At 42.2% G+C, this 22131-nt stretch overlaps 2 protein-coding genes across 10 annotated transcripts in view; one reads left to right on the forward strand and one right to left on the reverse strand.

Moving 5' to 3' along the window:
• FOXM1 (forkhead box M1) overlaps positions 1-13421 on the reverse strand; it is a 44085-nt gene extending 30664 nt beyond the window's left edge. For 2 of the 6 annotated variants that reach the window (XM_053256632.1, XM_053256631.1), the window contains exons 1-2: positions 5824-5854; positions 1355-1937 (exon numbers count right to left, since the gene is read on the reverse strand). In XM_053256632.1, coding sequence (XP_053112607.1) covers positions 1355-1937; positions 5824-5826 — 586 coding nt within the window. In that variant the 5' untranslated portion in view covers positions 5827-5854. Of the gene's footprint in view, positions 1-1354; positions 1938-5773; positions 5855-10033; positions 10068-13178 lie in introns of those variants that run through there. The other 4 variants (XM_053256634.1, XM_053256635.1, XM_053256636.1 and 1 more) reach the window with 4 other exon arrangements.
• RHNO1 (RAD9-HUS1-RAD1 interacting nuclear orphan 1) lies at positions 13301-22131 on the forward strand. Of its 4 annotated transcripts, none has more exons than XM_053256641.1 (3): positions 13301-13572; positions 16496-16709; positions 20823-22131. In XM_053256641.1, exons 2-3 carry the CDS (start codon positions 16545-16547, stop codon positions 21456-21458), a joined length of 801 nt encoding a protein of 266 aa, XP_053112616.1. In that variant the 5' UTR covers positions 13301-13572; positions 16496-16544; the 3' UTR covers positions 21459-22131. The 4 variants fall into 4 exon arrangements, with proteins under 4 accessions (XP_053112616.1, XP_053112613.1, XP_053112614.1 ...); XM_053256638.1 differs by having other exon boundaries at positions 13305-13572; positions 16452-16709; XM_053256639.1 differs by lacking the exon at positions 13301-13572 and adding an exon at positions 13584-13740 and having other exon boundaries at positions 16452-16709.

Raw genomic sequence — 22131 nt, forward strand, 5'->3', positions numbered from 1 at the left:
CCTTAATAGGGTTGACAGATCCTGAGTCCATGCCAGCTGATAGCCATTGAGCCTAGCTATAAAATCAAGTCTGCAACCAGGCACTGGGAAACAACACACTTCATTCGTGAAGTATCTACCAGCCCCTAGCCTGAGCCGAGGAGTTTTCAGACGTGTGTCTTGGCCTCTGCGACCCAAACTGGCTTCCTGCCTTGAACCCTGTTTTCCTGCCGTTCCCTGCTCTATTCCCTGCTTGCACGCTGCCAGCTATACTTCAACACTGGATGGACCAGCTGCTGACAGTAGTAAGCTGATCTCTCCTTCCCCTGGGAGCGCTTTTTAACACCCATAAATGTGTCCCTAAGGGTTGTGCAGCCCTCAGGGACATATTTTCATGTTAAGAAATGGTTCTAGGTGAAGGAACAATCAGCAAAAATCACTCCCCGCCACCCGCCATCTACACAGTGGGACTCTGGGTTACTAAAAGGTGTGAAAGTGCTTTGCATGCAGCATCTCTGCACTGTGAGGAAGTCTACCTTCATTTCCGTATATAAAATAAAGTTATCACTACAGAAATTGGCACTACTGGGTCCTCCCCCTGCCCCCCACTTCAGATCATGTCCCATTTAAGAGCTGGAATAGTGATCTGGAACAGGGGGGAAATGATATGGGTGTTTAATTACTTCAATACATGAGTCAATGAAAGATATTAAGAATTATTTTCATAATAATAAAAATTAATTAATTAATTAATTAATGGCTGATAACATGAGTAATGGGATGCTTTAAAGCCTGTAATTAGGGTCTGTTTAATCAGCATTGCAGGAAGTATAAATTGGGTCATTTGGTATCCACATATAATCAAACATTAAGAATATAAGAGCGGCCTTGGTGAATCAGGTCAAAGACTTATTTAGTTCAACATCTTGTTTCCCAAGTGGTCAACCAGATGCTTCTGAGAAGCCCAGAAGCAGAGAATGTTAGCCACTACCCCTCTCACTATTGTTTTCCCATTAGTTGGTACTCCAAAGTCAGTACAAGGAGGCAAGCCCAGAACAGTGAATCATGCAGAGATACAAGGGCCAGCCTGCGGGCGGTACTTTGGGCTCAGAGAGGCTTTAATTATGGTATTCCTTACCACACACCAGCAGTTCTCTTATAGCATGCTACTGTGCCTTGGCAGACAGTTTGGGCATTAGTGTTCTAACAGTTGATTCCCGTTACTAAATGTATGAGAGTACTGCAATGGACTGTTGAAGAGCTTCAGCTTTTAATCACCGTAGGCTTTAGCACCCAAAGATACACCTACAGTTCAACTATCCACTGTTCCCTAGGGCAGAAACTGCTAGATACCAAAAGGAAAAGATCTACATACTGTTTCCTTCCTGTTCTTGTTCTTCTAGAAATTGTGACTCGGAGGCCCAAGGAGTTGACTCTTCCCTTGTCCCAGAGTTTTGCCCACTGTCCTTTTCTTCTTCCTGTGCCCTCTGACTGGTGACACTTTGCTCATCTTCAGATCTCAACGGATTCTTAAATGCCCTTGTTTCCATGTTGAGGGAGCCGCTCCCACTACTGATGAGAATGAATTTGTTAGGCCCATTGCACCCAGACTCTTTTCCTTTGGCTGTCAGAGCCTCGAGGATAGTTTTGATGTCTGTGTTGGCAGGGACAGCCACCACCTGTGTATTTGGCATGGTGGGATGGTTCATTATCTTAATTCCTGTAGGGATTTCCTGGGTTCCAGGGTCCTCTCTGTTTGTGCTGTGCTCATCTGTTCTTGAGTGTTCCTGATTAGAGGACCCATTACTCTGTTCACCTGGTTCATCTTGTGCCAAGGTGCTCGATGCATCATTATTTGGGAGAGACAGTTTCCTTCTCTTGAGAATCAGGGGCCTGTGAGGGCTGCTCTTCATCCTTGACCAGTGCAGTCGATCTCCATTGAGGACAGAAGGACGGACCTTGCAAAACACAAAGAACTGCATTTCAGTACAGCTATGACCACACATATGAGCCACCTAATGGCGCAGCGGGGAAGCAACCTGCCTAGAGAGCAGGAGCCTGTTGGTTCGAATCCCCACTGGTATGTTTCCCAGAATATGGGGAACTACTATATTGGGCAGCAGTGATACAGGAAGGTGCTGAAAGCATCATCTCATACTGCGCAGGAGAAGGCAATGGTAAACCCCTCCTGTATTCTACCAAAGACAACCACATGGGTTTGTGGTCGCCAGGAGTCGACAATGACTCAATGGCACAACCTTTCCTTTCCTTGCATGAGCTCACATGATGTATTGCAAGGGAACTTCTCTAGAGTAAGCTGGTCAGTTTCCTGTATGATGAAAGAAAATGCAGTCATGTAACCAGCTACTGGGCAGCGAGTTAGAATCATCCCCAGATGAATAGTCAAGGAAGTTTCTCTTAACTGAAAGTTGTTTGTTTTCTTTCAGTCCATTAATGTGCCACAAATGAAAAACAGATTAAGTATGGACAGACAGGCCAGTAAATTGTGAAGTTTATTTGGAAGCAAATGGGAAGAAAGCAAGAAATTAAAAGCTTGGAATAAGGCTCAACAAGAGAATGCACTTTCCTCTTCATCCTCGAAGGACAACTACTGCTCAGACAGCCCAGCACATTTTCACAATTTGCTCTCAGGTTAGCCACTGCTTGCACTCATGGTGCGCCTCCACGATTGATGAGCAGAGGTGGTCATGGGAGGGACAGTGATACGCACAGAACTTTGTTCTTTAGTATGACCCTGTAACTGAAAATCTCTATTTATAAGCATATTCTGGTTGTATTTGGGTTTCAGGCAACTTAATGCAATGCGTTTTTTGAAAGATTCTTCAGTATTACAGAGTCTGGCCATGGCAGGCAACTGAATGTGGGTGAGCCAACAGAAATTAAATCCAGACAAGATTGTGGTAATGAGTCAAATTACTATGTTACAATGATGGCCAAGAGAGCTTTTTACCAGCTCCAGTGGGTGCAAAATGCTTCTTCTGATGTGGGTGAGTCATCAGGAGGACATTACCCCAATGCCTCCCCTTGCCCAATGGGCTCTATTCAAGGTGCTGAAGATTATCTATAAAGTTACAAATGGCCTGGGTCCAGCAGACCTCAGCAACAACTTACACTTCTATGATCTACCATGATGTTTAAGATAACTGAACACTCTCTCAAGAATACCCTCTACGTGTCAAGTCAGGACTGCAAGGGCATGCAGGCAGTCAACATCAGTGGCTGTCTCTTAACTTTAGAATTCTCTTCCACTGGAGACTTGCCAAATACATTTGGAAGTGACAGACAGATAGGTCTATCAGATAGGATCGATAGATGACCAGGGAATGGGAAAGACAGGGTAGAAAATAATTTTTAAAAATACTTACCCATCTCAAGCCCCTGAGATGGGGCAGGCTTTAAATCTAGGTAGATTAGATAGCCAGAGATGAAATCTCTTAAAATGCCTGTGCATTGGGTTAATTGGTCTCTAGCCACTGCTCACTCTGAAAATTAAATTACCACCTGCTGGAGCAGACTTTCTCAAACACAGGCCCTTTTTTGCTTTGTTTGCTTTAACAGAAGCATAGTATAGTGCTGTCCCCCTTGATTGCTTTCAGGGTAGAGTAGATGTGAGTTAATCAAGTGCTATCCTTTTCAAGAATTAGCCAAGTATTATTCCTATATTGGCACATCAGATCAGGTCAAGCTATCACCTCCTCAGGAAGGAGCGATAACAGGTCATCTTCTCGGCTAACAAGCATGTTAATGGCTGGCTCAGGGCATGCAAAGTTAGCTTGTTAACATTCCTAGTCACTCCGAAGGTATTCTAAAACACACACACACGCACGCTAAGCCCTGATGTGCCCATTACGTTTCGCCCCACACAGGTCTCCCAGATCTATTCACCCTTTGTACAGAAAGGAAATACACTCAGCAAATTTGAATAGGACAAAGATTTATTCTTTGTTCTGTCCCTTTTGTCCACCTTTTCAGAAAGATGTGGTCAGCACGTTACCTCAGGGCATACTACTGATTAGTTCTAGTCAAGACACAATCTATCAGTGTGTCTCTTCCTCATATTCACCAGCTGCGTGTCGTCACATCTTGGCATTGGCACCTCCATTTTGCTTTGCCTGCACTTTTGGTCCTGTCTCGCTTGTCACCTCTACACCAGCTCTTTTCCCTAGCCCGGTCTGTGCAGCACTCTTGGCTGTGAGATCCTGGTCTCCTGAAATCAGATCCCCTTTGGATTTTGCCTGAATCCCAGAGCTATGCTTGGCCCTTACATAAGAACAGCCCTGCTGGATCAGGCACAAGGCCCATCTAGTCCAGCATCCTGTTTCACACAGTGGCCCACCAGATGCCTCTGGGGAGCCCACAGGCAAGAGGTATGTGCATGCCTTCTCTCCTGCTGTTGCTCCCCTGCAACTGGTATTGAGAGGCACCATGCCTCTGAGGCTGGAGATGGCCCACAGCCACCAGATTAGTAACCATGGATAGACCTGTCCACCATGAATCTGTCTATGTCCCCTTTAAAGCCATCCAAGCCAGTGTCCATCACCACATCCCATGGCAAAGAATTCCATAGATTAATTCTGTGCTGTCTGTGTAAAAAAGTACTTCTTCTTGTCGATCCTAAATTTCCCAACCTTCAGTTTCACGAGGTGACCCCTGGTTCTAGTGTGGTGAGAGAGGGAGAAAAATTTCTCTCTACCATCTCCACTCTATGCATAATTTTATACACCTCAATCATGTCTCCCCTTAGTCACCTCTTTTCCAAGGTAATGAGCCCCAGAGGCTGTAGCCTAGACTCATAAGGAAGGTGCTCCAGGCCCCTGACCATTTTGGTTGCCCTCTTCTGCACCTTTTCCAGTTCTACAATATCCTTAAGATACGGTGACTGCACCATAAATTTGTATAAGGGCATTATAATATTAGCATTTTTATTCCCAATCTCCTGTTGATCTTGAGTACCTGTTGATGAGGAAGGAAGGGCATTGGATAGTTATGACCAAATTTATTCACAAGCTATCCCAAAGGAAATCATATTGGATTCAGTTCCCTGCTGCTCAGTTTTCATATTTAACTGTGGCAGTCATTGATGCAGCAGAGCAGTTTTTAAATGTTCTTCACCCAGAGGACCCCGTGTGTTACATAGGGCATTATATTCTGGTCCACTCTCCATAGCAAAACATTGCTCAGATTTGTTATGCCTTGCAGTTGCTTCATATCAACTGTAGAATTCACCCAAAACTTCCCTGCAACTGTGCATAGTAGAGGAAGACCAGAAGTGATGGATAAATTGTCTTCAAGGGAAGCTTGTTCCTTATAACAGACCTTCGCACTGAGAAATCCAGAGTTTCCCAGAGCACAGTTTAAAAACTACTGATCCAGAAGAGCAGTGGGGTGGGGGTGGGGGGGGAAATCCCATTTTGAAATCATATATGGAGAGAGAGAGAGAGAGAGAGAGAGAGAGAGAGAGAGAGAGATCGGAAACCTTCCTGAATCCAATAAATAATGTCCGAGGCACAAGAGAAAGCATACAATATTCTTCAAAGAGGTATCCAACTCTCTCGAAATCAACAAAGTCTTTGCTCCCATGGCAAGGTATCAACAGGGAAGACAGAAGTAACTAATCAGATTTAACTGGAAACATTTATACATTAGACTTCCCCTTGCGGATAGAAATAAAGCCAAAGGTTCAGGAATATCCTCCCAAGGGAATCAGCCCAGCAAATTGCCAAGTATAGAGTAATTAATAATAGCATTTGATCATCACAAAGCACCCACATACACATTTACAGAAAACAACCACCTCATCGGGATCCTGTGCGACAAGCGTACCATGCCATGATTCCCCTGTAGCCGTTACAGAGACCAACCAGTAGGAATTCCCAACATTCCATGGAGGTTATAGTTACTCTCAGGCTTGCAACAGCACACAGACCTATGCCAGCTTTTCCCAGCAATACATGGAAAAAAACCTGCAAAACATGGCCAACTTTCTTCTCCTTAGAAATTATAGCTAAAATAACCATTTCAATTTGCAGAAATGTATTAGGGAGGAGTCAGCAACTTTGTAAACTCTGATTACTGTTGAGTACTCGTTGGCCTCTTGGTGATAAAGCAAGAGTAGTGTGTAGAAATGACCATATGGATTTGTCTTGCCAATCCATCTTTCCATTTGTTTACAAATTAGCACCTTTTCTAAGCAGGCTGTTCATTATTTAATTAGAAATATAGTAGATTTTCAGGATATATAAAAGTTTAAAATGTAAAGATTTGTGATGGTCATAATAATTATTTTTAAGAAGTATTGTCACACTCCAGTAGGAAGTTTCCATGCACAAGCCCCATTGAAATGGATGAGACCAGTAGAAGATCACTATTTTTATTCTGTTCCCTTGTATAGGGCTTTGCAGAACTTTCCTCTGCATCGTGCCTGTTTTTAGCTTTTATGGCTGCACAGACCAATGAAAAGATAACTTCTACAGCACAAACATGGTCAGGTTTTTAATGACAGGATAGGATTTTTCTGGGCTATAAGCCTAACTTGGTTTACCAAAAATGCCACAAAAGAGTTTCAAAGAACTTTTTCTTAAGCTAAAATCGCTTCCATGGTGTTTTCAGCTGTAAAGATACTGGTCACCTGTAAGTTTAGCACTACTGGCTAGTTCAAGAAGCAGATCATAAGCATAGGTAGCACAACTTTAGCACAAAATCCTGTACTAATTCATAACTCTTCCTTATATCACCTTTTCTTCCGTTTCTAGTTTAGTGCTATTAAATCCACCATAGGAGATGTTGCTGTCTGGACACATTCTTACTTAACAATTAAATAACAATTCCACACCTTACAGAGTAAACACAACTGCAGATACAGCAGCAAACATGTAAACTGAGGGCCACACATCCATGTCTAAACACTAATGTAGCGTACATGCATCTAGGAACCCTGACCATGCGTATACATGCAGTAATAAATCTTGTTGTATCAAGTCTGCAGCCACTGACATCAATGGTTTTTCATCCAACTGTGTAGAATAGGGGTGTCAGGCTGTGTTCCCTCTAACAGGGATTTTATTTATTTATTTATTAAGAGATTTAATATACCACCCAATCCACACGACTCAGGGCGGTATACAAACAGGAACAGCACCTGAGATTTAAAACAAACAAACAAACAAACAAATAAATAAATGGGCAAACACCTGGAGGAAAAGAAATAAGGTTTTAAAGGCTGAAAAGGCTGAGGCAGACAGAATTGGGGTGGGGGGAGAAGTCCAAAGTGAAGGAGCAGCAACAGAGAAAGCCCTTCCATGGGCCATAGTACTATGGACCTCTCTGAGACCAGGGACCGAAAGAAGGGCAACCTGAGAAGATCTCACAGGACAGGACAGGACTGGCCGGGAGAGGCGGTCCTGCAGGTAAGCAGGTGCTAAGCCCTAAAGGTTTTTAAAGGTGAGAACAGGGACTTTGAATTGGACCTGGCAGCAAATAAGTAACCAGTGCAGCGACCGCAAGAGAGGTGTCATACTATAATATCTCCTAGCGCCCATAAGCAGGCGGGCCGCCATATTCTGGACCAATTGAAGCTTCTGGGTCATCTTCAAAGGCAACCCCAGGTAGAGCACATTACAGTAATCTAGACGAGAGATGACAAGGGCATGAGTTACCGTTGCCAGGGCCTGCCAGTCAAGATAGGGCCGCAAATGGTGAACCAGCCAAAGCTAGGCAAAGGCACTTCTGGACACAGCCTCCACCTGCTGCTCGAGCAGGAGCCGCGAGTCCAAGAGGACCCCCAAGTCGTGGACCACCTCCTTCAAGGGCAGCGCAACCGCATCCAGGGAGAGACTCCGACTCGGCAACTAGCCAGATCGAGGAGTAAGGAAAAGCAACTCAGTCTTGGAGGGATTAAGTCCGAGCTTGTTTTGGCCCACCCAGACCCTGGGATTCATCTGAAACATCTGGGATTCCCAGATGTTGCTGACTACAAATCCCAGAATCCTCAGCTGCAATGTTATTTGCTTGGGAATTATGGGAGTTGTAGTCAACAACATCTGGGAATCTCAGTTCCAGGTTTTCTACAACTGATTATATGGCGATATCTCCTGAATTACTTATATATTTTAAATTTAAAATATTTTAAAAGAAATATTTATTTATTTAAATTTAAAAATTTTAAATTTAATTTTTTTAGAAATTTAAAATTGTTAGTCACCCGGAGAGCAGTCACCTCCCTGGAGAATTAATCTGAATCTCTCTGGAAGCCTACTATTTGCTGAACCAGCCCATCTTTCAAATTTAGATTTGGAGGTGTGTTTCTCCTCGGTTAGATGGTCTGATAATCTGGAGGAACAGGTTGGGTTAATGCTGGGATCTGAAAGTCTTACCTCTCTCCACTCGGTATTGACAAATGAGACAGATGATGGTGTTTTAGACATTATAATAAGATTGTTCAGGCACTTCAGCCTGTATTGACCTGCTCCAGACCCCCAAAGACCAACAAGACCACAGTTTATTCTAAGAGCTGGTTTGATAAAGACTGCAGTAATGCTAAAAGATATCTTATTAATGCTTATCAAGCATACAGGGATTGCCCTTCCCTTGCTTCCCTCCAGAGCACCATACTTCAGGAAAAACAATATAAGCAGTTGCTGAAAAATAAAAAGAGAGATGCCACGAGTGTAGCCTGGCAACAATTGATAGCAGCTACAAAATCTAAAAATCCTTCACTGTTTTGGCTTATGATTGCCCTACATCCATCTCGTGGGATAGCCCACCCAAATTGTGCGATTCCCCGCTTTGGTTTGAGAGGAACTCTTTCGTAAACTGTATAAAAGAGATGAAGAAACCCCAATATTGGATGTGGGCCAGCTGCCAGAGTGGCCTCCTGTGTCTTGCTCTGAAATAGAAGCCCTGGCAGGACAGTTAAAACCTGGCAAGGCTCCGGGATATGACCATATCTCAGCAGAGGTCATTAGACATAATCTGGCATGGTGGGCCCTGGTCCTGGCCTCATTATTTTCATACATAGATAGGACAGCTCATGTTCCGAAGGACTGGGGTGTGGCAGTAATTATTCCAATTTATAAGAAAAGTGATAGGAAGCTCCCTGAGAACTGCAGACCTATTAGTCTGCTCAGTGTGGTAAGCTGTACGCATGAGAGCAGTGTCCCCTCTAGGGCATTCGCACATGCCTGTGCTCACAAGTTTTTTGTTGTCCGCTCAGTCAGTTTTAGATTCCACTCAGGTTGAATCAGGAAGGCCTCACTCTCAATGCATGTACACACACATTGCCTTGATACGCCCTCCCAGAACAAAACTCATTCTGCACACAGATGAAAAAAAATTAGAGAGAACTCTGTATGAGAGACTGCTTGACTGGTTCAAAACAGAAAACATTTTGGCTAAGGAGCAGTTTGGCTTTCATGCTGGTCGAAATTTTGCAGCATATAGTAGGAAAATACTCCTCTAACTCTAGTTCTGCTCTGTATGCAGGTTTTGTTGATTTCTGCTCTCTATGCAGGTTTTTCTAAATTTGATCCCCAGGGAGAAACTTCGGAATAAGCTGCTAAATTTATCAATAGATCACCATCTACTATGTTTGATAATTAAGCTACTTGAAAACTCCCATATAAGGGTGCTCTGCAGTGCATGGGGGTACCTCACCAAGGAAATTCTAACATTCAGGGGAGTTAGACAAGGATGCAGTTTGGCTCCACTGTTGTTTAACTTTTATATTAACAACCTTGTTTCATATTTAAATAATTTGGACCATCAACCCCCCAGATTAGTGGATAAGCATCTTGCTATCATCTTGTATGCAGATGACGCCGTTATTTGCAAACTCCGCAAACTCTGTTTGCGATTTATATTGCAAACTCCGATAGGCTTAAGAAGAGCATTGTGCTCTTTTGCTTCCTCCTGAAAGGAGCACTCACTGGAAATTAATTATAAGAAAACCAAGATTTTAGTGTTTGCGAAGAGGCCAGAAGTTTACAATTGGACAATAAATGGGTTTAAGTTAGAACAAGTAAAATGATTTAAGTACCTTGGTGTAGTATTTCAGGCTTCTGGCTGTAGATCTGCACAGAGAGAATATTTAAGCAGAATGCAAATAAGAGCGTACAGGCAATTCAATCTTATTAAGAGTGCAATTGTGCATATATTCTAATTTTTCCAGACTAGAAGCAGTTCAATCTAATTTCCTAAATAATATTTTTCAAATTCCCAGCTGCATGCCTAGGGCTGTCTTACGGTGGGAAGCAGAGTTGCTAAAAGTGGAGGCTAGAGCTTGGATTATTATTTTTGAATTCTGGCTTAAGCTAGTTTTACATCCCATTGGTTTAGCTCCTTTAGTGCTAAAGGACATCTTTCACTCAAGCTGGGAAAGAGAGGTAGAGGAGACGCTATATTATTATGGTTTTTCTTCCACTGCATTGCTAAACTTGGGTTATGAAAGCACCAGAGTCAAAATAAGGGAAAGAGTTTATGATATGGAGCAACAAACTGATCAGGGCTCCATCCCAGCCGGTGTCTTTTGGGACAATCAAGTTCTGAGCTTTATCTCTGCCAATTATTTAAACCAATTAACAGTCCCAAAGTACTCCAGGACACTGACATTGGCAAGATGCAATGCCTTGTGTACAGCTGTGATGGAAGGAAGATATCTGAAAATTCCATATGGAGAGCAAATCTGCCCCTGTGGCTCCAGTGAGATTGAAACAACAGCTCGTGTACTTTTGTACTATCAGTACTACCGTAACATTCAGCACAAGCTTATCTCTCCGTATATTAGCTCATATCCAGGCTGTACTGATTCTTTTTATTTTAACTTCCTTTTGACAGATCAGAATGACTTTAGATCTTATAATGTGGTTGAGTTTTGCCTAATAGCTAGCAAAATTCATTTAGAATATAATAAGAACTAAACATTTTAACACCTATATATATGTTGCTTGTGTCCACTGGTTGGATATGATTTTGTCATACACAGCATAGAACACAAAATGGTATGAGATTTAACACTGTTCTGTATCAGGCACAAAATTTTGATATCTTGCCACCTTTATACTCAGTATCACTCTGACTCTAGTGCTGATTAATTTTATATAGTTTTTGTTCATAGTCTTAATTTTTAGCTTATTTGATTCACTGTATTGTTTTAGGTAATTTTATAGAGATCCCCTATTACCTTGTAGGAGTAGATTATCTTGATTGTTTCTTGTCTATTTTGCTGTTATGCTGGTCATAGAACGAAATAAAGACTTGTCTTGTCTGGGAATCCCTGTTAGAGGGAACATTGGTGCTAGGTTCCATATTAATGGTGATACCCGACTTTTGTGTGCCTTAATCATTTGGAACCATTACTTTAAAACAGGCCTGCTCAACTTAGGGCCCCCAGCTGTTTTTGGACTACAACTCTCATAATCCCCAGCCACAATGGCCAATAGCCAGGCATTAAGGAGCCAGCATGGTGTAATGGTTAGAGTGCCGGACTAGGACCGGGGAGACTTGAATTCAAATCCCCATTCAGCCATAATACTTGCTGGGTGACTCTGGGCCAGTCATTTCTCTCTCAGCTTCACAGGGTAGTTGTGAGGAGAAACTTAAGTATGTAGTACACTGCTCTGGGCTCCCTGGAGGAAGAGCGGGATATAATAATAATAATAATAATAATAATAATAATAATAATAATTATTATTATTATTATTATTATTATTATTATGGGAGTTGTAGGCCAACATCTGCAGAAGAGTCAAAGTTGAGCAGGCCTACTTTAAAAGCTGAGGAGCAGTTAGAAATTTCTGCCACTGGGCATGGTCTCAGCATCTGTTCTAAGTACCAGGACCTCGCCCTGTAGGGCATGAATGATAACAAGGTGTTCCTAGCAAGCATAAAGAACTTCCCTCAGTCTTAAGTGACCACAGCCAGCACCTAAACATCAACTATTAAGCGCAAAGACATTTAGGACACAGGGTGTAACTTCTTGTTCCTTGGTATTATAGTGGCTGAACATTTGAGTTGAGATGTTGCCAGTTCAAATCCTCCCTCAGCTATGAGCTCATTAGTGGCTTTAGACAAGCCACAGTTTTCTCAGCACCAGTTCTTTCATCTGGGAATACTATTGGTATGTCTCAGTGGTTCCCAACCTGTGGTACTCTAGGTGTTATATAAATGTAATAATAACAATAACAATAACATCTGGAGTCCCACAGGCTTGGAACCCCTGGTCTATGTCACAGGGCTGTAAGACTTACTAAAATAGTGCATGTGAAGCACTTTGAACACTCATGCAGCATATATACTCAAAAGTCCCACTGAGTGTAATGGGGCATACTCTTTAGCAAGTGTTCAGCAACCAGAAGGAATCTGAAATATTTATTACAGATGCACTCCATTTAAACCAGTGATACAAATTGTTTTGCCCAGTTTAAGACATATATAGTCTCTACAGTTGCCATCAACTGCAAATTGCTATCATTTCTTGCCTTTGTAAATACAAGTCGGTAGGCAGCATCTATGCCTTGCTTTGCAGAGTATATGTATTCTTTTAAGCATCACAAACATTGTCAAGATAATCTGGTTTGTTTAGAAATCTACACTGCAATGAGTCAACATTAATAACAGTGCTAATTCACCATCCATCATATATTCCGGTAGGTTTTTCCTTTCAGAGCCGAGCAGGCTTTCCAGAACTGGTTTCCTAATGGCCTTGATAATTAGCATTATTTATTTAGTTTTGCTTATGATATGGGTCATCCAAAATTCCATAATGAGATATTCCGTTTTGGAATACCTCAGCATATTTCCACGTGTGCAAAGCAGCATTAGTCAAATGGTCTCTTCTCAATACCAAAAAGACAACCCGCACAGGCCCTTTGAACTCAGTAGAACGTGCATCCGACCGGGCTGCACAGCTGTGATCTGAAGCAATGCATACAACACCATAACCTAAGAACATTGACTTGCTCCGAGCCGTGAATAAGTGTGCAAATCAATGCCCTTGAAATTAATGTGCTTACTTAGAAGTAAACATAGCTATACGGACTGGTCTCTTCGAAAATAGTGTCTCTTTACTAGACCCTCACCCCCACCCCACTTCACTCACTCACACATACAGGTCCCCTGCTGCCACCCTTGGAGGCTGCTCCTCCGCTCCATACCCTTGAGCGCCCCCTTCCCGCCTCTCTCACCGCTTCCTGCTGCTTGCAGCGGCGAAGACCCGGCGATGCACGGTTCCCGGTGGAGCTCGGGGGGAGGGGAGGGGTCCCCCCACGGGCCACGCCCTCTCCGCGGGTGGGGAGGGAGAAAGGTTGTTCTGGACCCCGAATCAGCCACGATCCTCCCTTTGATCGGTTTCCTCTTCCTTCCTCCCCGTTGTTTGAATTTGGCGCCCGGCAGTGCTATCCAACGTCACATGGCTGCTCAGGACCCAATCGGGTTGGACAGAGGAACCGAATGTTCCATGCCTTGAAAGGATCTGGCCAATCAGCGGTCGCCAATGGAAGATGAAAGAACTTGGGGGTGGCGTTTCAAAGAGAAGATGTGTAACATAAAGACCAGCGTGAGAAGAAAGAAGAGTGTGGGGTACGTTGCGGGTGGGAGGGTTTCTGGTGGATTGAGAGTCTTTGGCAGGGGCGCAGCCATTATTGAACAAAGGGGTTCAAAGAACCCGGCTCCTGAGGGGCCCCCAGCGTCACTCCTCCCTATTTTCTTCATTATCTCCCTCACTCCAAGGGGCTGCCAGAGAGAGGGGTGAGCATGGGCCCTCTCTCCGCTAACTATGCTTCTGGTCTGTTGGGAAGTAGTGCTTTGGCGGTGGCTTTACACCACATCTGGATTTGTTCCGTTTAATATGGTGGGAACGTACGCGTTCACAGATTGATTGATTACTCATTTCACGTGGCGGTTCCTTATAGAAGCGATCACTCCTTCCTGATGGCTATTTCATTAAATGAAAAGTTTTTTGGCTTTGCATGGTGGAATGTTGCTGTATGGAAAATGGTTCCAAAGAGTACCTTGTATCTGCTTCTTTCTATGTCTTATCGCGGGACATTCTTCAATCTTGTTCGTCTATGCGCTATTTCCAGTTTGTGATTCCTTCCTTCTAGGAGTAGTGGACATCCTTCCTAATTTTCCCAGGTTTCTGACACAGCCCTAGAATCTGTCCCCAACGTCCTGCTTCGGTCCTGAGCGTGTCGTGAAAAGCTGCTGTCTTTTCTACCTGGCCTGACTTTTGACAACGGCTTTGCACGCGCAACGTTAGAAACGGAACTTTTCCTGGCATAACTTTTTCCTGCAAAAACTTTACCTGATAATATTCTGTGTGCTAGCTATGTGTTCTCGGTGGAAGAGAAACGTTTAAATGAGGGAAAGACGAACAGAGGAGAATTAATATACTTCCAACGTCCGAAAAAGACTGCTGCGGGTGCGGGGGTGTACAGGAACTAGCGTCCTGTGTAATGTCTTGTTCAGGGGAGAATGCATTTGAGCATCTGCAGAATGCTCTTAAGTGCTTCCACTTTCTACTGTACACAGATGTGTACTGAGGATTAGTATTGATAATGTTCATAGAATAAAGCATGACTTCTTGGTAGGCTGGTGCCCCATCATCTCTGACTATAGAAATTCATGACTGGATGTTCTAAGCTGCATATAGATAAAAGCATGGCTTTTGTTATGAATATCTCAGTTGCTGATTTAACTAAACAACCTTTATTGGGGGGATGTATTTTCTCCTGCTTGTTTCCCTACCACTTTATGGTTAAATGTGTCATCCTGTACATGTTTACTCAACAATAAGTTCCACTGCATTAAATGGGGTTTATTTCTAGGTAAGTAAGTATAGGCTTGGAGCCTAAACCCAGATAAAGGGCCACCAAGCTTCTTTCACCACTAGTTGATATTATGAGGGAATGTCATAACTTTTGCATCTATATGCTTCTTCCTCCAAGTTTGTCCCTACCACAGTTTGTCTGTCAAGAGGCCTCCCTGCAGATGTTGGCCTACAACTTCCATAATTCCTGGCTGCTGGAGCAGGATGGGCTGTGTCAGTGTCAGGTGCACTCAGGCGGTGAAGTTGGTAAGAAGGGCCAGATAGCATGCAGTTCCCTCTAACAAGGATTCCCAGATGTTGTTGACTACAACTCCCAGAATCCCCAAGCAAAAGCCATTGCAGCTGGGGGTTCTGGGAGTTGTAGTAAACATCTTGGAATCCCTGTTAGAGGGAACACTGGTGGCATTTTGGGACTCCTCAATGAGTGAACCACCCTAGAGAGAGAGACACCTCAGAGGCTTCCTTTGAGAAACAATAAGAATTGCCTACCCCCAGAGGAGCTGTTTCTGTTTAGGACACTGAGCTGGATGTGCCTCCCAGGACCACAACACTGAATTGTGCAGAGATGCAATGGGCGGCCTTGGGGAGGGGTTCATTTTGATGCATCTCTTTATCAGGAATTACAGAACCATCTGATCACACCCAATGCAGAGGCGTCAGAACTGGAATCCCTCCACCCTCCAAGGGTGATTTGAAGGGGCAGGACCAGAGCTGTGAATAATGTGGAGACATGGAAGGTAGTCTCCCATGTGTTTGGTTACTTGGTGTCCACAGAATCCTTTTTAATGTCTCGTGGCACACAGCTTGGAGAGCACAGTCCTATGGTCACTCTAATTCATTTCTTATGGAATTGCTTTATCCAGAAGTTGTAGATCTCTGAGCCTCAGTGTTCCCCAATTGTAAAATGAGACTTTGTGCTTAAGAGTGCTGATACAACTTAAGCCCTATTCATACATTATGTTCAACATCTGAAGAACAAATGTACAGTGCACACAGGTACAAATTTGTACACAGATATAGTTATTCCCACATTATGTTGAGCAGAGGTACAGTAGTACACTTCCTGTCTGCAGCATGCCTGTACCCAGGTTCAGCTTTAAAACAAATGCAGGTACAATCATGCACCCAAAAACATGAGTGTACAGACATCTGTACGCTCGTACAACATAGGGCTCAGATCTTCCTTAAAATTGCAAGTTTAAAAAACCCTGACATGTCAGACCAAGTGCATGGCCCATTGGAGCAGTGGGTATTTGGCTCTACTCCCTGAGCCACCATCTTGCACCTGGCTCTGATTGGTAGATCTTGGAACTATAGTTTAAAAAAAAAAAAAAAACAATTCCTACAAGCCTGGAGTCTGACTATTGCTGCATTAGAATGCTTTGTAACAAGTAAGGGTTCCAAGGCAAGTTAATGTAGCAATAGTTCCCTGATTCTGAAAACTACTGTGTTACATAGATTGCCACCTCCCATTAGGACATTCATAATGCAGTATTTAAATAGGTATTTGTCCAAAAGTATCCTAGCCCTAAAACAGTAAGATAAAACTCTCCAAGATTAAAATGGCAATCGTTCCATGTACCAATATATATATGTGTTGCATGAATGTTATTTCTCTTTACAAATCCAGAAGCACTTTGGCATTTTCTTGGAGTGTCATTCCATTTTCTCCAGTTGGCTTCAGGAGAGATCATGAAGTTTCCTATTTTACGCCAAGTTGTTGATGCCTCCAAAGAAAAGATGTGTCCACAAGAATCGGAAAGGAGAGCTCTTGTTCACTGAACCCCCACAAAATGGACCTGTGTATCACTATGGATCTCCACTTCGTTCAGCTGACAATCCAAGATGTGTACCCACCAAGCGAATAAACCAAAGTGATGCATCTTGGGTATGTGCAAAACCTTTTCCTGGTCTTTCTCTTCCTGCTTCTTATTGTGCAAACATGCCATTACTATCAATTAATCAATCATCTTTATTACGGTCAAAGACCAGCACAGATATAGTAAACATACAAAGAAATAAAAGATCATGTGGCAATTACATTAATTACATTAAAATTATTATTATAAACCAGATTATCTTAGGTACAACTAAATTGCTGCAAATTAATAGATTATAAAATTATGATTATGAAATACAACACTAAGAATTGTGGGGTGACTGTAAAACAAGATAAAACAAGGGTAAAATTATGATTAATAAGATACAAACCATTAATATCTATTTTACAGCACTGGTTCAGAAACTTGCTTAGTGTTCTAACCCTATGTACAGTCTTGCCTTCTGTGTCTCAAAAGCTGTTTTCTCTATCTGTACTAGTGTTGCAAATAAGTTCACAAACGCTACTAGCTTACAAGTTCTTACTAGTGTGCCTGCCCACACACCACTTGTCATAAAAGGAGAAGACAAATCCACCAGTCAGTCTTCCCATCTGTTTGTCTGGTTACAGGCAGGTTGCCTTCTTATAGCTTTATCCTGTGGAGAGTTAGACGTGCCTAAGCCCACTGGAATGTTTAACACAACAATCACATTAGGTGGCTTGTTTCCTAAAAAAAATTCCTTATGCCATTTCCTGCCCCAGGGAGGAAAGTTGCAGTCATGCACACAATTTTCTGCCAGTTTGGGAGCATTAGAGTTGTTTCACTGCAACTCTGTTCATAAAGCATTTCTAAGGAAGCTTAGATAAAAGTGTCCCAGACTTGCAACTGCATATCTTCTAAAATTGTGCAGATTCATTGCCAAGATGAGGGCGAGTCTGTCTTCTGACATCCATTACTGTGCTTTTAGAAATACTTGCTTATTCTTGCTCGTGATTCTTAGTTTCCTATTTTAAGTGTGTGGCTGTCTGAAGAAAGAACTCTGGAAGTTGTGAACTGTTTTCTGTGAAGGGGCTTAATTTCAAACAATTATCCATATTATTCTCAATTATCATTCCCAGAATACTTCTGGGCAATGTTATGATAGTTCAGCCATTTTTATGAACAGTTGATAATGTAGAGATGCCTGAATTTTTCTCTGGGGTTGGGGGGGGTGCCTTTAGTCTGCATCTAAATTAGAAGAGGAGAGCTGGTCTTCTGGTAGCAAGCATGACTTGTCCCCTTAGCTAAGCAGGGTCTGCACTGGTTGCATATGAAGTGTGAGCACCGTATGATATTCCCCTCAGGGGATGGAGCCGCTCTGGGAAAAGCAGAAGGTTTCAAGTTTCCTCCCTGGCTTCTGCAAGATAAGGCTGAGAGAGATTCCTGCCTTCAGCCTTGGAGAAGCTGCTGCCAGTCTGTGAAGACAATACTGAGTTAGTTAGACCAATGGTCTGACCCCTGCTAACTTGGCAAAGAGGCACATTTTAATGTGGTGATTCTCTTTATTTAGCAGGGGGAGAGTAATTGGCCCTATCCACCCCCAGCACAGTAACTCCAGTGACTGTTGCTGGTGTCCATCTTGTGTTTCTTTTTAGATTGTGAGCCCTGTGGGACAGGGATCCATCTTATTTATTTATTTATTTCTCTGTGTAAACCGCCCTGAGCCATTTTCAGAATGGCAGTATAGAAAATGAAATAATAATAATAATAATAATAATATATGGCAGCTTCCTATGTTCTAATGATGTGCTTATATTGGAAAATGTGTTGGCTGCAGTATCTGTGAGGCTGTAGAGCTAAACATTATTGAGATTGTGCATATTTTGCTATTTTTTTGGCAAAGTATTTAGATGCATAATTTGGCATTTAGGGCAGATTATACACTCTTTAAGATTCTATTTTATTGGTTTAAAAATATTTCCATATCTGTTAAACTGCTATTCACTTCAGTTTTTTACAAAAGGTTGTTCTAGCAGTGGAGTGAAAGTATGACTGTATGTGGACTGTGTCAAGTGAAGTCTTGGAAGCTGAGCTAAACAGAGCTTTTACTAGCCATGGCCTTCAGTGCACTCCATGGCTTAATGTTGTCCTCTGCCTCCACAGTTTGGGTTATCCTAGTATCCCTTCCCTTTAGTTTTTCCATTTGCCCAATCTTTCTGTGCGTTGCAAGGCCAATTAACTGTTTTCTTGCTTGTATACCACTACTGTCCTTCACTTTTCTTTGCCTAGAAAATGTTCAAACACTCATGTTGCATTCAGAGCGAAGCCTGCAAATTAATTAATTTATTTATTTTACATATGTTTATACTGCCCAATACCCACATCTCTGGGCGGTTTACAACAAGATAAAAACAAAAATAAAACATTTGTTAAAAACAAAAACAAGAAATTTAAAAAATTTAAAACAATATTCTAAAACAACATTAAAAACAATCAAAACAGTATCAGTTAAAAGCCTAAGTGAACAGATGCATCTTTAAAGACTTTTAAAAAGTTGTCAGAGATGGGGAGGCTCTTATTTCACTAGGGAGTGCATTCCAAAGCCTCAGGGCAGCAACAGAGAAGGCTTGTCCCTGAGTAGCCACCAGTCAAGCTGTTGGCAAATGCAGACGGACCTCTCCTGATTATCTCAATGGGTGGTGGGGTTCATAACAAAGAAGACGTTCTCTTAAATAGCCAGAGCCCAAGCCTTTTAGGGCTTTATAGGTTATAACTAACACCTTTTGTTTTGCCTGGAAACATATCGGCAGCCAGTGTAACTCCTTCAGTACAGGAGTAATATGGTCTCTCCATATTAGGAAATTGAGGAAACATTTTTAAAATGTTAAAAACTTTCTGACTTGTATCAACCTTTAAGCCAGTCCTGTGCATTTTTATTTGTAAACTAGTAAATGAAGCCTGTTGTTGACCGGTCAAAGTCATTTTGCATAGGTTACGCTGCAAGAAAAGTCCAAGAGTCCCTTTAATACTGCGGGTGTAATGTTTGTGGAAACTGCAGTATTGAAGTGCTTGACCTAACCCCAAAGGTGGGGTTAGGTTCCTTAGCTAAACAGTCCACTCTTGAGGCAAAAGTGGATGGAGCAGCCTGCAAGGGGAGAGTGGCTATTGAAACTTTAAACCTCCCTGTGCATCAACTGATAAATGGGAGGTTTAAAATTTAAATAGCCACTCTCCACAGTTCTCAGCTGACACATGGTTTATAGGAGAAGGGGCTGAAGTGGGGGGAATAGTCAGGGAGAACTAGGGGCACAGATGCTATGCGCCTGGTCAGCTAGTGCTTTATTAATGTGCTTAGGATTTGTAGAATTCATTCTACAAAGAATTAAGAACATCAATGTGCTTAGGATTTGTACAAAGTTGAAATCTGTAGGATTTCAACTTCAGTTTTATTGAATAATTCATTTTATTGAATAATTACCAGGTATGGTAAGTTTGAATCACAGTAAGTTTGAATCTGAGAAAGATCTGATTCTCTTGGGCATGATGTCATTTTGGAACTATTGAACTGATAACTGAGTTAAAAATCTTTTGAAAATCTTCAGTTAAAATATGATTATCTTCAGAATTTCTGCTTAAAAAAACACACATTTAAACCGTCCCCCCAGCACATTCCAGTGTAAAAAGTAGTGAATTAAGTTAATTTAAGTGGCAGGATTCATACATATTTTGGTATCCGTAGGTCTTCAAGAAGTTTATTTTGCACAAACATAAAAACAAACCCTTCAAAATACATAATAGATAAACCCCGCTTGCTTTCAAGTTGTGCATGTAAGAGTACAGCCTTAGTTTCTTTTTACACTACTGAGATTTTCTTAATTTTGGTCTTTCTTCTGTTTAGAAAGAACCCAATTATAAAGCAACCTATCTTCTGGGGGGGAAATAAACTCTTTTGGTGTGATAACCACTGTAACATAGTTAAGAGAGTGAGCTGTAAATAGGAGACTCCAATTCAAACCTTGTTTCAGCTACAAACTCAGTAGGTGGCCTTAAGGCAAGCCATTCTTTCCCATGATCAATCCCACCTCCATCGGTAATAAGGGCTAATACTGGGCTACTTTGCAGGGCTATTTTTAAAGATTGAGATAATTTATGCAAAGAGCTTTGAACATGAAATGCTTAGTATTATTATTTATATTTCTCAGATGATTCCGCAGTTTGACAGTGTCACATCAAAGGACTTCCAGAGGTGGCGCCATAAGGCCCAAAACCTCCAGAACAAGGATGCCAGCCATGCTTTCCCTCAGGTGACAAGACGGCATTTGAGACCCAGAACCTGCAAGTTTGTACCACTGGTGTTTGAGAATGTGAGAACAAGTTATTGTGCTGTTGGGGCTTCAGGATGCCCCTCTAACTGCTGCGGTCAAACAGGAAGCTTTGAGGAGCCATGCCATAACCAGCCCAATGGCACTTCTGCTGTAGCATCCATCAGGCCTACAACAAGTTCTGGGGCCTGTATGGAAAATGTCTGTCACTCTCCCATGCCCCAGTATGCTGATCCAGTTGCCTTCAGTCCACCAGATATATGCACTCCGGACCTGCTCTCCATCAGTGTCTGTAATGGATGTCTGCCCCAGATGGACAGCTTCACTCCAGGTCCGTGTAGTAGATTTGTCAGTGGGGATACCTCTAGTGATGGAGGGGCTGCATCAGTGCTAGTCAAGGACACGCCTGAGCATGAATATGGAGTAAAGGTAACCTGGCGGAGACGTTTTCTCTTAATGAAATACCTGAGGGAAAAGGGGGTGCTGAGCACCAGTGATATTTTAGTGAAAACATAAAGTATTGTCCCTATTGCAGCTGGAGATCAGTGATGATAGTTCTTGGAGTTGAAAGTGAAAGAGAAGTCTCTGCTTGTGGTGTGTATGTTCATCCTGCTCTTGCAGCTGGTAAACAGAGGTTTGCAAGTTTTTGCACTGTTTCAAAAACCTGTAAAACTTGTTTGTCTAGAAGGAACAATTGGACAAAATAAACCATGGAAAGTAATGCCTATCTCAAAACCTTTTAAAACTGTCTTAGAAATTACTGCCTTCAGCCTTAGATGAAAAATCGGAGTTAACAATTTCTCTGTCTAGTAACTGCCTAAACAATTTGAGAAAGGGATATATTTGCAAGATGAATCCAAGAACCATTTCATAAAAGCTTAGTGCAAAGAAGACCTGATTCTGCTGGAAAAAGCTTTCCTGATTAAAATTAGCAGAGGCACAAATGCAATTGTTGTTGCAGTCTATCCATCTCCACTGCTAAAACTCTGCATTAATGATAGGTGGATACATCATGCAATGCAGTGTTACCCTTCACACTGAATCTTGATTGCCCTGATTTAGAATATTCTAGAACAGGAATGGAAAGGATTGTTCAAATATGTGTGACTTGCTGGGGCTTGCAAGGAAGGAGGGCAAGAAAAAAGAATGTATTTTTAAATACGTAATGAATTAAACCAGTCAAAAAACA

Source organism: Hemicordylus capensis, chromosome 5 (assembly GCF_027244095.1).
Source record: "Hemicordylus capensis ecotype Gifberg chromosome 5, rHemCap1.1.pri, whole genome shotgun sequence".
NCBI classification, from domain to species: domain Eukaryota; kingdom Metazoa; phylum Chordata; class Lepidosauria; order Squamata; family Cordylidae; genus Hemicordylus; species Hemicordylus capensis.